The 17,751-nt window shown below is 42.1% G+C and overlaps 1 protein-coding gene across 2 annotated transcripts in view; it reads right to left on the reverse strand.

Annotated features, from left to right (window-relative positions):
• Positions 1–1,429: 1,429 nt before the first annotated feature.
• Lyplal1 (lysophospholipase-like 1) overlaps positions 1,430–17,751 on the reverse strand; it is a 31,280-nt gene continuing 14,958 nt past the window's right edge. Inside the window, exons 3-5 of one of the 2 annotated variants that reach the window (NM_001105986.3) lie at positions 15,151–15,320; positions 2,918–3,033; positions 1,430–2,268 (exon numbers count right to left, since the gene is read on the reverse strand). In NM_001105986.3, the coding sequence (NP_001099456.2) occupies positions 2,041–2,268; positions 2,918–3,033; positions 15,151–15,320 (514 nt within the window). In that variant the 3' untranslated portion in view covers positions 1,430–2,040. The other variant, XM_063272183.1, reaches the window with a different exon arrangement.

Below are 17,751 nucleotides of genomic sequence, written 5' to 3' on the forward strand. Positions count from 1 at the left end.
TGGAAATGCTACTGCGGCTTTATGGGCTTCTATCAAGAATATGTATAAGCAACCAAAATGATGTTACTTGAGAAGACCCAGGTATAGCAAAGTGTTGAGACTGCTGGGTCTTCACATCTTCAATGAGTCCCTGAATCACAAAACTCTGCAACTGAGAAAGTTATCAACATGGCAAAGGGAGGAGGCTTCTACTCAGAGGTATCCCATATTTGGACTCTGATTCCCTATAGTATCAGTTATTCCAACTTTTGAAATGAGGCTATCTCTATCTATCTATCTACCTACCTACCTACCTACCTACCTACCTACCTACCTACCTACCTACCTTACTGTTGGGCTTATGCTGAATTGGAGTACCTGACCCCTGAAGAACTGTATCCTACTGCCCAACTAGAAAAATCCAGCTCACATTCAGTGACTGGTAAAGAGAAAAGGATTCAAAGGACCTGTTTATCAAGTGGAACTGGTAAAACTGGTTTTTAATCATATAAAAACCAGCCCTTCTAGATGCAAAAGCTACACCACAATCACATAACACTGAGACTCCATCTCACCCAGGTAAGGGCAGCTGCCATCGAGAAAAGAAATGATCACCGATGCAGGCAGGACATAATCACTCCTAGGTGAAACAGAGACTACTTAAGCCACTATGGACATCAATACAGAGCCTCCCCTAATCACAGAGCTCCCGTGTGCTCCAGTGAAACCATTGCCGGGCCTCTGCCTGAGGGGTCTAAATCACTGCCAGAGAGAGCTGCGCATGAGTGCATCCCGAGGTACCATGCACAGTGGTTAAGAGATGGAGCCAGTGCATAGCCCTGATGGATAAAGGATAAAGGGATTTCGAGTATTATATGGATGTGAAAAGGAATTTTACTAATTTTCCATAAAGTGATAGAAAGTGGCGAGCACGCTAAATGTCACGGGCATGACATGCAAAGAAGAACTAGTGCATCATGTTCTCTCATATGAAGAGTCTAGGTTTACATACAGACCAATGTGAGAGCAGAATGGGACTATGTGGGGGCAAAAGGAGATCCAGAGGGGAGGGTGGAGAACCTGAGAGGGAAAAAAAGATCAGTGTAACATGATCGTGGGTTCTCTTACATGTAGTACACACACAAAGTACATATACACACATGTACAAACAAGGTACACACAAACACACAATGTACACACATAGAAACATGTACATAGAATGAAAGCAGAAGGCTAAGTGGACCAGTAGAAAGAGGTACAAGGAGGTTTTTGAAAAATGAGCAATACACACGTGTGGAAACCACAAAAGACTATTATCATACACTTACCTTAAAATACTTAAAAGATCTTTAAGTGTCTATAACCAGTTATCTAAAACACAATGCACAGCTATTGATCTAAATTAAGTCTACCTGTAATAAGATTAAATTATTCATTATAGGACTAGACATTTTAATAAGTCTTCAAGTCAGTAAATTATTTATTCATACTTTGTCATTATAACATGGCAGTAAATCACCTTCACAAAGATAATTCAGAAAGAGATTGGGGAGGGCAAACTGATTTTCACAAATCTGGGAAAACCCCTTAGTGTAGGATTCTGTACCACATCATTGGCACCAAGCAAACAAAACTCAAAACACTGCATGAACACTACACAACCACTAGAGTGGACAAGATAAAAGTCGGGCAGAACTCGGCATCAAGAGCCACCACACTGCTGCCTGGAATGGGTGGCTTCAGGAGATGCGACAGCGGGTCATCCAGCTCTCCACCCTTAGGGAGATGTTTACACTTCACAACAGCCCTATTTATGATAGCCTCACACAGGGAGTCACCCAAACCTGTGGTGAATGGACAAGCAAATCCCAGTGTGCCCTCTCAATGGCACCTGTGCAGTGACAAAATAAACAGTTGACATTCACTTTGTGATGATTTTCAAGACAATTCTGCTGAATAAAAATAGATAAGCAATTTCATTTGTATAACACGGGGGTGCTGGCTGTTTCAATGATCTTAACTTTTGTGAGGATAAGATAAACTATCTGGGTCAGGACTCATTCACTCTGCCCATCTGTCTCTCCTGGCAGCTTCGTGGCAGTTTAGCCTCTCCAGCTCAGGTCTGCTGAGCTCATGGTAAACATCTGGGAGACTGTGAAACGTTGTGCTCACTCCCAGAGACTTCAGGTTTGAGTTGGTCTCCTCACCCCACGCATGAAGAACTAGGTCATCCGCTGTGCCGTGACACTGGAAGAGCTCGGGGAACGCGCGGCCACCTTGCTGAAGATCCTAAAGGAAGACATGAGACAACCGGGTTAGGCAATCAGTCAGAGAAGAACATGCGTAGTTCACTACAGCGCTGTACGTGGTACAGAGCGAGGTGTGCACCGTACGCCAGTGAGAAGGCTTCTGTGAGGGATGTGTGGGTGTGTGCACTCCGTTTACACCACCGAGGACTCTTCAAAGGCCAGTGAAGCATTCCCATAAGAACTGGATGGAAAGGCAAGGACAGACTTCTTTGTGGGGAGAGTAGGACGAAGAAATAGAGGTGAGCATAACTGGAGAGAAAAGCCACATCCTACTACCCTGGTCAACTTTCAGTCATGAAGCTGTAGCGCATTATAGAGCTGCAGTGGCTTTATAATTGATTTTTGAGTAGACTTGTAACGAGCAAGTCCGACCGTAGCCTTTCCTTCTAGTTTGGTATAATGGGTTCATATAACACTAAACATCTTCCTCTCTGACTGTCCTTTCCATGGTGTGCTAGCTGAACACAGAGGCCTCCTGCACTCGACATGACTCACCTGGCCATGAGTTCCAGGCACCATCGATCTGTGTCAACTAGGCACCACATCTTATTGCTTAATTTCAACTTTAGTTTCATTGTGTTTGTTTCATGTTACATTTGCTTATTTGTTTTATGAGTTCCAGAACTTACCTGGTAAACAGCAGAGGCTTTATTCAGAAAACCAGAAAGAACAAATACTCCTGCCACTCCTGGGTGTTTTCTGTAGGCTAAATGCATCGCCATGCAGCCTCCCATAGAAAATCCCCCTAAAGGAAGGAATACACAGGCTCATCAGAAGAGGAGGGGTGCACACATGGTCCCAAGGCCCTTCAGAGTAAAACAGGTCAGTACCAATCTTTCACGAGCATTTTAAAGGCTCTGGATGTATGAAGGAAAGACTCCTAAAGAGAACTTCAGTCTCCATCTCAGGCACTGCTCTTTGGCTGAAGAGACACCATAGCATGGCAGCTCTTCTAAAAGAAAACCTCAACCTGGCTTAGAGTCCCACAGGTTAGTCCGTTATCGTCAAGGTGCAGAGCATGGTGGCAGGCAGGCAAACAAACATGGAGCTGGAGAAGCAGCTAAGAGCTACACTCTGATCCTCAAGAGGAGAGATGGGGACAGGGTGTGGGGGAGTGTGCCTGGGCCTGGTGTGGACACTTCAAACCTCAAATCCCACCACCAGCCCAGGGATACAGTTCTTCCAACAGGGCCACATCTACTCCTCCTCATCCTTTCAAATTGTTCCACTCTCTGGTGACATAAGAGCCTGTGAGGGTGATTCTTATTCAAACCACAGGTCGTCTTCAGGTCTCAGAACAGGTCCTGTTGTGAGTGAATAATGCCAAGGCTGGTGGTAAAGAGATGTATTATACAAAGAGACAGACTTAGGAGGGAAATCACATACATCAAGAAAAAGCAGACACCTGACTTAGTTACGCTTCCAGTGTCTACTTTAGTTTGGGTCTTATTTATAGGAGCCCTCACACCACACCTGCAGTTAACACGTTCCTCTCTGTACCATTTGCTGTGCTCCACCAATAGTCATGTTTCTGCTCTCTTCCCCATAACAGAGCCTGGTAACGTCTGCATTAGGAATGAATGATGGTTAGAAACAATGGGGAGCTAGCAAAGCTTTTTTGGAATACGATATTAGTTTGCAAACTGAGGAGATAGAATAAAATAAACTCACTCATATGAGAAAAAAATCATTTACTTAATAATTTTACTTGATCCAAGGCCTGAGATAACTTAGCCAGCCCTTGGTGTTGGAACAGAGTCTTATTATGTGACCCAGGCTGGCCTGGAACTCATGCTTCTCCTGCCTTAGTCTCTTTTAGTGCAGAATACTGCACTCGTGGCTTGAACTAGGCAACTTAAGGCACACAGAGACCCTGCTATTTCAGAGCACAGCTGAGGTAACATATGTATCACGGATTAGGGATGCTGTGTTGGGAGTGAGGCCTTGCATGGCCAGAGCTCAGAGCTCCACAAGGGGTCCTAGCCTTCAATGAGAACTGGAGCCATCTCATTTGTATCCTATGAAAAATAAACAAAAGGAAACCACACATTTACAGGCTTTAAAATTACATCTGGTACACAATTCAGTCTCCTAATTTTCAGCCTACTGCCCTACTTCACATAATAAAGTACTATCTGAAACTCATTGGAAACCATTATGTGAATTTATGAGATACTCCCTCTCTACATCAAGAAGACTGAGGCCTGAGGAGGCAGGTATGTAAAAGTACACTTTATCTGCCTGAAGCAACTGTTGTCTTACTGACTCCATCTGCTAACCTAGGCCTAGTCCTGGAAGCGTCTAGTCTCTGTACAATCTAATCTAGGCCTAGAATATTTTGTCTATCTTGTTCTCTCTCTGCAACTGGTCTCCACAACTCTCCCAGTGAAACTGCCTCTCTCTGTGCTACCCCTCAAGTCGCTTCCCTTTCTTCTTGTCTTGTGAGAGCTGGATGTATCTTATTCTGTCAAATCTACCTCTGATTCATCACTTTGTCTGCCACTCAATTGGACATCACTTTCAAACATGGTGTTTCCGTCTACAGATTAACTTTGCTTCACTGTTTGTGATTAAAGGTGTATGCTAAGGGCTGAGCCATACCACAGCTAGAAACAGGTGTTTCCAGTTCACAGTCTCGGGGTTCACAATGTAGTCAAACATCTTGCAGCACAGGTGGCCTGCTTAAAGGTGTGTCCTTAATTTTGGGTATAAAGTAAAGCTTCTGGGTTGCAAATCACTGTGACAGAACTAATGAACTCCCTCTCAGCCTTCGAACCTGTTCTTCCTCTGGGGAAGGCAACTGCCATTAATTAGGGCCCAGGATTCAAATATATATAAGAAGGCTAGCAAATTGCGAAGTTTAGATTTCTCCTAAAAGGCACAATCTGCAAATAATAATCATGCATGATAAGGATGAATATTATGCCTGTACTTTTATTTCTCCAGGAAAAAATGAGAGGAGCTCACCAGTAGCACGGCAGTTTTGAGGTTTAGTGACTGGACCTGCGCAGACAAGAGACACCTTAAAGGATGATAGGACCAGCGCCATCCCCAGATGCAAGACAACAAAGGAAGTTTTCGGAGCAGCTTTGTGCAGGAAGAAGGAATGTGCACACCTCTAGCTGTGTGTCTGTACAAGGCTGCATCCTCCATGCGTCTCCTTTGGACATACAGACTCCACACAGACCTGGTCAGCATCCCCAGCATGTGAACACTCGTGTGCAGAGTGGAGCCAGGGACTTACTACTTCATGCGGTTTGTCGTGGTTCTAGCTTCAGGCCTTGCCCGTCTGAAGTCTCTGCACAGTAGCTGAGCAAATTCTCCTCTGCTGGGACACTCTACTGTGCTGGGGGCTACGAACGTCAGGAGGAAGAGGCATCTCTTTCCTCAAGTGTCAGAATCCGCCTGAGAGTCTGCAACCCACTGAGAGGCATCCCTGCCCTCCTTTGCGTATACTCATTAGCTCTTTAAACACCCAGCCACGTACAGTGCCCGCACAGGATGGCAACTGAATCCTTAAGTCTGTATAACCAAATCCACATTTGGTGGTAGGCCTCCATACTGCCAGCTCAGAGAGGGAGGCAGGATGATCAGGAGTTCAAGGTCGACCTACGCTTGTCTCAGAAACAACCAACCAAACAAAAATGTGATGATTTAATATCTTAGAAAGCTTCTCTTAACATTTTCCTATCTTAAAATTTGGATTAAAATGAGGATTAGATTGAAAAGGTGGGAAACTAACTTCTAGTCTGCCTGAGACATAGCCTACCTAAATGTATGAATGAATTCACTAGAATCTAGGACTTACTTTCCAGGAAAACTGGAGAGCTACAGTACATAGGCTTAACAGTTTCCACCAGGCTTCTACACAGAGTGTGACGTTGGTCAGCACTAACTCTTGAGTCTTCAAAGGCTTCAAACGTTTACATTTCTCTTAACTATACAAATCCATTCTTCGATGGGGAGTGATGATAACTCTCCCTCAGGAGAGAATCACAGCTGTCCTACCCTCATGGACTGATGCTGGGAATGCTCACTTCTAGCTCTTCCTTTGTTCTCATCCATTTATAGATATTGTAAAGGCAAACGCACTGCTAAACACATGCTGTGTGTGTGTAGGGGTCAACAGACACACAGAGATGTACACAGAGAGACAGAGAGGGGAATCTGGTGGGTACACAAGGCTCAGAAGAAGAGGGAGGAGGCAGGCCATCTCATTGACACAGTGGTAAATCAGTCATAGATGGAGGTTTAACAGTTCCCCTCTAGCAAGGCAATATTCCTTCACAGGAGGAACCATAATAAATCATACTAGAAACTGTTCCTAGCATTAAATTTCTTGCTGGAATTTATTAAGTGGATCTTTATTAAACATAAAATTCAAAAGCCAGACATTGTGCACACGGCCACTTCTGCGACTGACACTTTAATAAGGTCTTCAGTAAAGAGCATAAGGACTTAGCATTCACTGGAGAAGAAAGATCCCCCTATGCTTAGAACAGGGCTGGGCACAGCAGGATCTTCATAAATATTCACTGGATAAATGAGGTTCATGTAAACTGAACTTTGAAAAAGATACTTCTGCAAGGAGGCAAGTTTACTGTCAGGAAATGACATTTCTGGCAACTTAATTTGATAGGATAATAAAGCTGTTAAAACTATGTATGGTTGAAGCTGGATAGGAAGGGTGGCCCTCAGGTAGAACTGAAGCACTTGGGAAAGGGCAAGGGAACTGAATTTCACAGCAACTTGAACAACAATGCTCACAAAAGAAAAGGAAATCTGGAATGGGGAGAAAATGACTAGACTGGAAAAGTAGACTAAAGATAAAAAAAAATGAAAAAAGAATATGAGACTCAGTCATGGACCAGTAGAAAAATCTCATCACATATGTCTGATGTCTAACACTCTTTAACCATGAATTGGATATTTGGGGACCTCAGCTGTCGGTGAGTAATTCCACACTAAGCATTATGGGTTAAGTACAAACATGGTGGTGACTGGAGAAGGATCAGTCTTCTGTGGACAACAGGACTACACCAGGGCTAAGCAGCTGTTCTTTCCTGAGAAACACAAGTCCCTGAATCAAATTTTTCCCCAAACACTGTTCATGAGTGTTTCAAAGACAGCCACTGTGGCGTGGGAACCAAATTTTTGTGTTTAATTGTTAGGTAGCTTAAATGTGAGCGTAGAGAGCCATGGCCGGCGGTGGCAGCTGAACGTTACGAGGGATAGCATCTAACTGTACCAGAGAAAACAACCTTTTTAAAATCCAACTCACCGATTCATTAAAAGATAATCCCGAGCCTAAGATAAAGATCTAGAAAATAAAATACAATAAATCAAACAAAGAGGCCCAAATATGCTTTAAAGTGATTATAAAACTTTACACATTAGGCCCCATTGACAGTTCATTTGCATTAAGTCAGAAATCTAGTGAGTTTGTGTGACTTCAGTGTCCTTTGATGAGACTGAAAAAGAACAACCAAAGAAAGAGGCTGGGGTGGGGGTGGGACAAGAGGGGAGAAGAAGAAGAAAAGGGGGGGGAAGCACATAAAAGTTTCCTCTGAGCTTTTCACCCATGTTTCTATTTATCACAATGGAGAACATATGCATATTAAAATGTCATTTTAAGTCCCTAACCCATTTAACTGTCCAGTGAGGTAATCATAGCTCCCCACTTGCTAGCTTTGACAACACTGTCACCTTTAGCGTGGGTCCCTGTGAAAAGCAACTTTGTATATTTTCTCTCAAAGAAGAAAACTGAACACAAAGGACCGGTTATGTGAGTCGATTTTCCATCTAGAAGTCTAAACTCCAGCCCACAATATACTACTCAGTAAATAGAAAATAGTAAATTCATTGTCGGTAATGGTTATGGTGGGTGTTTATAGTTGCTGGTGAAGTATTTAAAGTAGTAAGAGGCAACAATTTAACAGAGACTTACGATTAACAAGCTGAATAAAACATGTTAAAAATAATAAACTTGGCTTTATGAACTCTTTGTATAAAATAAAACAGAAACAATCTATAAAAAACTCTATACTGGGAAAATTAACATGTTCTATCTCAAAGCAAATTCCTTAGGACAAAAGCATGAAGTTTGCTATTAAGGGGACAGAGTTTTTTTTAAGGTAATAAAATTCTCAGTCCCTCTATTTCATTTACATGGTACTCTGCAAACACGAAAAGGCTCAAACATCCTGGGAACCGACATCTCATGGTCACCGTCTTCCTTTCTGCACTCCCCCCTACAAAGCTCCCACGTTCTGACACTTCCACTCCTCTACAGACGCGTGCTAGGGCGCCAGTCCCAACTAAGCCGTTGGAGGCCTGGTAAATGTTGCTAGAAGATTCTGAGTTGTTTTTAATAAGTAAAAATACATTTATCCGCACATATATAGAATGAACAATATTATCATTTCACATGTTTGCCCCAGGAAGGCCTTGGGGGCTCAGAAAATGATGTTGCTAGGCTGTATCCTGGGATTCCAGATGCCCCTCTGTTTTAATTTTATTTAAAAGCCTATATTTTAAATCCTATTATAATGTTAACATCGAAACTACAAGTCATTCTGTAATGTGTTTCCTCCATAGACAAAGCAAAAAAAGAAACCAATCCTGAGATTCTTAGTATCCAGGAGGTTTTCTAATGTTTTAACAGCTGAATACGCTCTACATTGGATCCATAATGTGAGAAGCCTTTGCACGTGATTACGAAACCTATGAAAGTTAAAATCTAAATTCATAATTTGATGAACACTCGTTGAGTGACTTCTATGTGTAGTGAATTTATGCAGTTTTATGATTGGACCATAATTATTTAATTGTGCCATTCATGGTGAGTATATAGGTCACACATGTAACATATGTGTGGTTATGTAAGAACATACTTCACCGTACTGTGAAATTTTGATCATACACTTATAGTACCAAAATTCTGGTAAGAGTCAGATTCTATACATCCTGGATCAAAATTGAACCTAAATTATATCAATATCTTCTCTTAACAAGTTATCACCACCTAGTGGCCATAAACAGATTCTGATCATGGTAGAAAGCGCTTGACTAAATTGTGGGGCTTGGGTTCTAGGTTTCCTCTGTGCTGCCCATAATCTCTGAATTTTAATCCCTTCCCTGGTGGAATGGAAACAATTATATCCTAATTTCCTCACTGCAAGGCTAAGCAGGACAGCTGCATATGGAAGGAAAGCTTATGAAGACCTTCCGTACAAACAAGAGTGTCTACGACGGCTGCTATGTGCTAAGCTGGAGTCACCATCATCTCTAGACTTGGCAAGCATAACGGCGCACACTGGAGACTCTCGCTCTCCATTTTGATTTCTCTTCTTCAGTAAAAACATACGAAGTCCACGATGTAAATCTGAGAGGTATGGCCTGGCTATGAAATGTGCTTCTATTTTACACATGGGCACTCATGGTGGATGTGTGAGAACTGCAGAAGGCAAGCCGCGCTCACTGTTGGGCTACCTCACGGTACAGGAGTTAGAGCTGCTTCTACTGAACACATCTGGTCAACTTTCAGAAAGTAACTGGGAAGTTCAGAGCTGCACGCTTGTGCTTCTTCTAAGTTTCATCATAACCTTTATAGACTCATATGCTAGATATGCTAAAAGCGAGCAAACTAAACACTGTCTTACATCCTTAAGTCACCCGACGAGGATCTGTGAATGTCTCCAGAGACCACTCTTGCACTGACGTACCTGGGTATGCAGATGTGCACCCCTGGCAAAGCTTTATCTACTTCCTCCTTTACAACGGAAGCTTATTCATGCTTCCTGTTAAGGCAGTAACGCGGGTCTTTGCATAAAACTTGGAAAACGCATCCCTCATGGCTCATTCCACAGTCAGCTGAAACCTCCTTTGGAGCCATCGTTCTCTGTCTTCTCAATGTTCTGGTGTCAGTTCATTGGTCCATGACTCCTTACCTGGTTGTTTCCTTTCTGCTGTCCTAGTAACCTGCACATGTCACCTCCACATTATGGTTGGTATTCCTCTATAGTGGACATCCCATCACGGCTGACATCCCTCTGCAGTGAACATCCCATCATGGCTGACACCCCTCTGCAGTGAACATCCCATCATGGCTGACATCCCTCTGCAGTCAACATCCCATCATGGCTGACACCCCTCTGCAGTGAACATCCCATCATGGCTGACACCCCTCTGCAGTCAACATCCCATCATGGCTGACATCCCTCTGCAGTCAACATCCCATCATGGCTCACATCCCTCTGCAGTCAACATCCCATCATGGCTGACACCCCTCTGCAGTCAACATCCCATCATGGCTGACACCCCTCTGCAGTCAACATCCCATCATGGCTGACACCCCTCTGCAGTCAACATCCCATCATGGCTCACATCCCTCTGCAGTCAACATCCCATCATATCATCCTTTCTCTATGTCTCACTTGGTGATGATAAGTCCTAGGGTACATGCCACACTTTTCCTTTCTTCCACAAACAGGTTTCTCTTTTGTTTACCAAATCCTTTCCTGCTTTATGATCAGGTAGAGGTCTATTTTTCTAGGAGGAAGATGTTTTTAACCACTAAGGTCTATTTGCTGCCTCCGTACTACCTGCCCCACATCTTCCACTCATGTCGCCAATGATACTTCTACATTCGAGTGTTTGACTTCTGTTCCTAGCCCATTAGAGTTTCTGAGAAATGTTACTACTCCAACACTTAAGTTTTATGAACAACCTGGGCATAAAAAGTTAGTCTACATACCACTCCAAGGCAGATGACTCCCTGGGAGAAGCGGCAGACCACATACAGTACAAAGACCTGTTTCTAACTAAGCTCAACACAATAAGATAGCATCAATCAAAATGACACACGAGGAAAGGATGGACCTTTCCTCACCTCCTCAGACCTGGAGCAGCATTGGTTACAAAGTGTCAGAGGTTGAAGCTATAACCTCAGAGACACATCTGATTATACACATTATCCCATACATCAGAACCCTGGCCATTGTTACACAGGAAGGATACGGAAGCCGTTTTATAGCTAGTACTTCCTTTTTGTATCGAAGAGATTTCCTACTGTACAACTACCTGCTTTGACAACATAACTTCAATTTTCAATATGGAGTGTGTATGTCACCCAGACACAAGTGAATGCATGCTCACTTGACTATATTTAATAAAAATTCTTTTGAATCAAAGTGCACAGTCCTGATTGCCCACTAAGTCCTTCTACCACAACGTTACAAAAAGCACTGAGATTTCAACAGTTGGTATACACTCTAACAGATACATTAGAGTAAAGCTAGCAGAAACACATTTTGTAGTGATTTGTGTTTAAATGATCACTGAACAATGACAATGGTAGAGGGTAGAAAAGCACGTATACACCAAGGGACAAGGAAATATCCACAAGGAAGAACTGGTGAGCCATCTCCAGGTCTCTGAATGGCAGGCAGTGTCATGCCAGGACAGCCACTCAGGCTTCTAATGGCCATCAGAGTAGGTGGTTAAGAAGGACAGACAGACAGGGTCCTATCTGCACTTCTGATATCCCCCACGCGCTCCCTCTCAAGCTAGGAAAGCAGTTTCACGGAAGTTGACTGGCTCGTGTTACAAATTCTAACAATGTACTCTTTCTGTTTTAGATTTTCATAAGTTATATTATTCTACAAATGTTATGCCATCATTATAAACTTTAAATTTTATAAATGTATTTATAAACTTTCCAAAGACATTTTTTTCTTTTCTCATAAATTCTATGGAGTCCTGATGAAATACTAATTTAATCACAGACTGTCTTATAATTATATATGAATTAACTTTTTAACAAATTTCTCTTTCTGCTTCAGGAAATAATAAAAAAAATCATTCTATGGAGGAAAAAGAAACTAAATTCCAGGTAAATCAAGTATTAAATGTAAAAATAAATTACAGAAAAATAAAATTAATTTGAATGAATGTTCATTAAGTTATAGAGAACGAAAGAAAAAGGTTATAAAATGGATAAGCTAATAAATTTTGTTAAAAGTCTTTTTTTGTTAAACTAAAGCAGAACTGAAAGTAAAATAGCAAATTAAATGTAAATTAAAATTAGTTATTAATACTTATTTAAACTTCTTATGGAAAAACCCACTCAAGACTGGACCCTTCAATACAGATGTAGTAAGTAAGAAAGAGTTCTAATGTAGATGGTGGAATTTTTTGTGAAGAGATTTTGACAAATACTATGAAGTTTTAAAAAAATACTTGGGTTTTATGGAAGAATTATGGCCTTTAAATGTTCTTCTAACTTTTTTTTTATCATGGGGCATTACATTGAGTAATAGACATAGATTCAAAATATTCCTTGTTTCTCTGACCTTAACAAAATTCACTGTCTTCATGGCACTGAAAAATGCCAGAGACAGGCTACTGGGCTCAATGGCGCATAGGAAGGGCAGCCAAGTGATAACCGGCAGAGGTGAGCATTTGATGAGACATGCGCTCCAGCTGATGGCTCCCCAGAAGTGCGCAGGGTATTGTTCTAAGTTTCTCCTCCCAGAGGTTCTGTGGTCTTATTTTACAACCTAATATTCTCAACCCAACGTTATCCTCCGATTCCATTACTAATACTGGTAAAGTGGAGGACTGGTTCCGTGCTTAGTGTAGAATGCATATCTAGTATTATTTAACGCTGCACATGTGGGTGCTTTGCCTACATGTGTGTTGATTGCTATGTGCACGCCTGGTGCCCATGGAGGCTGGAAGATGGCACCCAATCCCCTGGAGCTGGAGTGGCAGATAGATGTGAGCTGCCATGAGGGTGCAGGGAATTGAGCCAGCGCCTCTGGAAAAGCAACCGGTGCTCTTTTAACCAATGAGCCACCTCTGGCACCATACCTAGCTTGTCACTGCTTTGGAGAGAACATTGTCTAATGCACAGAATAGTCCTAAGAGGACCTACTAGGAGTCAAGAATGAGCCAAATACGTCCTAAGTGCCATTTCCCTACCAAATAGTTGTGTTCTCTCCACTTTACAGAGAGCACAGGTATCTACAGTACTTGTGGGCTGGTCTAGCCAGGCACGTTGGACTTCAGTCTTGGACACATCTGTGTCATTCCTATCCAACTATACCACTTCAGACTCTTAACCTGGCCCAGTTGGGCAGCTAACTTCGTTATGGTGGCTTGTGTCCAAGACCTAACCAGCAAGCCTGACCTTTTCCACTTGCTATTTACGGACTGCCTGGACTGAGCCTGGACTGCACAGTGTAATGGCTAAGTTTTAACAACTGACACACCTCCTGTGTCACTGCCATCATCCTCTGGTCCTCACCTAAGGTCCCCAAGTGCACGTGACCTTTCCTTCATCTAAATTCCTACAATTATAATTACTCCAGTCAGGAGTTTGCTCACCAGTCATCTATGGAGTATACATTTGTAATGTACTCGGTGCTAGACCTCGTGCTAGATGTTCAGGGCAGGGAGTGTGATGGGGCACCGTCCCTGACCATTCCTTTTGGATACCTGTGGGTCACAGCGGGCCCGGGTGCTCATCACAGACAGCGGGATCTGTTACTTCCTTAAGTAACTTAGAGGAAGGAATCTGTGATACCCAGCTTGCTTTATTTGTCTGTCTGTCCCTTTATGTATCCAGAAAATGTCCTGCCACCATGGTAGGGACATAGGGGACTAAGCTGAAGACCGGATGGTGGGTCTGTGACTGCTCCCTGCTGTTTGCTGAGGTTACAGGCTGAGTTGTGTCTCCTCCGTGCCCTCCCCAGGCTTCCCTCTCTTCCCTGTGGGATACTCAGTGCTAACCACGAAAACACAGGAGAACACGGGCTAGGAGCCTGGGGGTTAGAGAGATGGAGATGCTGGCCTGGATGCCGTAGCCATTCTTAAACTGAAGTGGAAAGCAAAGGCAGGCGAGGGATCGCATCCCCTGTGCTATGGATGCTATGCATCCCCTGTGCTATGGGGCCCTGGCTACTGACTGACAGCTCGGCACCGGGAAGGCTTCAACGGCTGCCGAGGGACTTTACAGTACGAAAACTGCTCTTTTTGTCTAGTCTCTGGGAGATTTCTCGGTATATTTTGATGTTATTTAGCACATGATGGACATATTTAATTTATATTGTACTGGCTACAAGTTTGTACACTGTGCAAACCATTTGTACAACTGACATTCTACACATCTTGTCTTACGTTTGCACTTATTAGAGAAGTAGAGAATTTTGCAGGTTTGCGTATGTGATAAGTTCAGACAGGGAAAGTATTCGATATGGAGTTTACAAGAAGCTTTGAACGCCCTTGGGAACGGGGCCCACTGTGACATACTTAACACAAGGTTACCAGTGTCTTCTGACGCCTACCGAAAGGCTGTGCTCATGAGTCTGACGGCACACTGTCACCATGCGCCCTATTTTATCTCGGTAGGAGCGGTTTAATCTTATGGGCATGAAGTCCCAACTGCATGAAAGGAAAAACTATAATGGTCATGGATAATCTCAGATGAAAATTAGAGAAATCGTTATCATTAAAACAACAGTGAAATAGCTGGGGTGTGCTGGTACATTCCTGTAGCCCAGCACTCGAGAGCTGAGTGCAGAAGAACTGGAATGTTGATGGAGTCTTGGTTCTATAGTAGTACCTTGTCTAAAACAAATAAACAGGCCAAAGAGAGTTATTATTAGAAATGAAAATCAATGAAAGATTCATGAGCTGTTTTTTATGACTCTAATATGTTTGAAAGCTGCACATGTAGCTTATCCAAAGCTGCGAATGGGTCAAGCGATATTCACGCACTTGTAAACAATGCTACAAACACAACTCAGAACATATAATTGGTCTACAGTGAAATACATTACCAATGTCGTAAAGTCCTCACCTATTAATATCCTGCTTTTCTCGATGCCATTTTTTACTTCGTCATCAATCAATCCGGTGAGCACTTGACACATGCTATCGATTGATTCGAGGTGCTCTGGGCAGTCGTTAGATATTTTAAATCTGTCAAACCACACATTGGAGAACCCTCCCTTCAGAGGAGTATATGGCCTGATTAAAACAAAGGAAAACAACAGGAACAATTTTAAAAGTTGGCTTAATTTCTGAAGGATTGGTAAACGATTTTTTTTTTTTGCTGAACCTTAAAGAATTTATATGAAAAAATGCCCTATAAATATGTCATTAACTTTCTTTTCTAAAGCTGGTTCACCATCTTTACTCAACTGTCTACTTGGTGTACTTGTTGACTTGGGGGAGGTGTGGGATGGGCTATGTGGAAGTCAGAGCACAACTGGCAAGGGTCAGTTCTCCCTTCCCACCTTGAAGATTCCAGGGGTGGAACACAGGTCTTCAGTCATGGTGACAGTGCCTTTACCTTTGAGTCACCTCGCAAGCCCATTAACTATTTATTTTTAGGAGAAAGAACAACTATGGTGCCATAATTCTTTGTCCATTCATGTACATTAATGCTACACAATGAACTTCATGTTCTATACACATACTGTGAGCATTACAAATATTCCAATTATAATGTGGTTAAAGATTTCAGGTCTAAGTTCTATGTTAGCAGAGGTTTAAAAAGTGTGTGTGTGTCTGTGTGTGTGTGTGAGTGTGTGTGTGTGTGTCTGTGTGTGTGTGTGTGTCTGTGTGTGCTTGTGCATGCACGTGCATGCATGTGTGTGTAATGAAGACAATTTTGGAGATGCTGTGTTGTGGGTCTAAATGCTCTTCGGCCATAAGGTCCACAAGGGCAGTAGGAGCAGAGAGGACAGCAGTGGGGTTCAGAACCCTGTGAGCATGAACAGGGAATGACCACAAGAATGACCACAATGGGAACAGCTATCAGCACACAGATCAACTTTACTTAGGGTGATTCAGGGCTTATAAAGTTTTCGGGGACTAAGAGTAAGAACATCCAGGCTGGGCAAATGTCATTGGCTGAAGGTTTAGGGTACCGAAATGACTCCTTAGCATGGGGAAACATTTCAGGAATCCTAGGTGTTGGTTAAATTGATTTTTATAAAAAAAAAAATTAGTTCTGTAATCTAACTAAGGCTATGGGAAATTGCTCAGGTAGACACATATGTACAGGCTTAGAATTCCCTAACAGACTGGATATGTAAACAGGACACAGCATTTTGCTGCATACAGGAAATGCACCTCAGTAACAAATATAGACACTACTTCAGAGTAAAAGGCTGAAAAAAAAAAATCCAAGCAAATGGTCCCAAAAAACAAGGGAGCAGCTATTCTAATATTGAATAAAATTAACTTTCAACCAAAGTTATCAAAAAAGAAAAGGCAGGACACTTCATACTCATCAAAGAAGATGAACTCTTAATTCTGAACATCTATGTTCCAAAGGCAAGGGTACCCACATTCATAAAAGAAGCCTTACTAAAGCTAAAAGCACACATTGAACCACACAGAATAATAGTGGGAGATTTAAACATCCCATTCTCATCAATTGACATATCATGGAAACAGAAACTAAACAGAAACACAGAGAAACTTACAGATGTTATGAACCAATGGATTTAACAGGTACCTATAGAACATTTCATCCTAAAACAAAAGAATATACCTTCTTCTCAGCACCTCATGGTACCTTCTCCAAAACTGACCAGATAACTGGTCACAAAACAGGCCTCAACAGATACAAGAAGACAGAAATAATCCCATGCACCCTATTGGATCATCAGGGACTAAGGCTGGTCTTCAGTGACAACAAAAACAAGAGAAAGCCCACATACACATGGAAGCTGAACAATGCTCTACTCAGTGATAACTTGGTCAGGGAAGAAATAAAGAAAAAAATGAAAGACTTTTTAGAATTTAATGAAAATAGATGCATAACATACCCAAACTTATGGGACATAAAGAAAGCAGTGCTAAGAGGAAAACTCATAGCTCTGAGTGCCTCCACGAAAAAAATTGAAGAGAGCACACACTAACAGCTTAACAGCACATCTGAAAGCTCTAGAACAAAAAAAGCAAATATGCCCAAGAGGAGTAGACAGCAGGAGATAATCACAAACTCAGGGATGAAATCAGCTAAGTAGAAAGAAAGATAACTGTAGAAAGAAGCAATAAAACCAAGAGCTGGTTCTTTGAGAAAATCAACAAGACAGATAAACTCTTAGCCAGACTAACCAGAGGACACAGAGAGAATATCCAAATTAACAAATATTGGAAATGAAAAGGGAGACATAATGGAATCTGAGGAAATTTTTTTAAAAAAAACATCAGATCCTACTACAAAAGCTTATGCTCAACAAAACAGGAAAATCTGGATGAAATGTATAATTTTCTAGACAGATGCCAGGTACCAAAATGAAATCAGGATCTGATAAACCATCTAAACAGTTCCATAACCCCTAAAGAAATAGAAGCAATCATTAAAAGTCTCTGAACCAAAAAAAGCCCAGGACCAGATGGGTTTAGTGCAGAATTCTATCAGACCTTCAAAAAAGACCTAATA

Source organism: Rattus norvegicus, chromosome 13 (assembly GCF_036323735.1).
Source record: "Rattus norvegicus strain BN/NHsdMcwi chromosome 13, GRCr8, whole genome shotgun sequence".
NCBI lineage: Eukaryota > Metazoa > Chordata > Mammalia > Rodentia > Muridae > Rattus > Rattus norvegicus.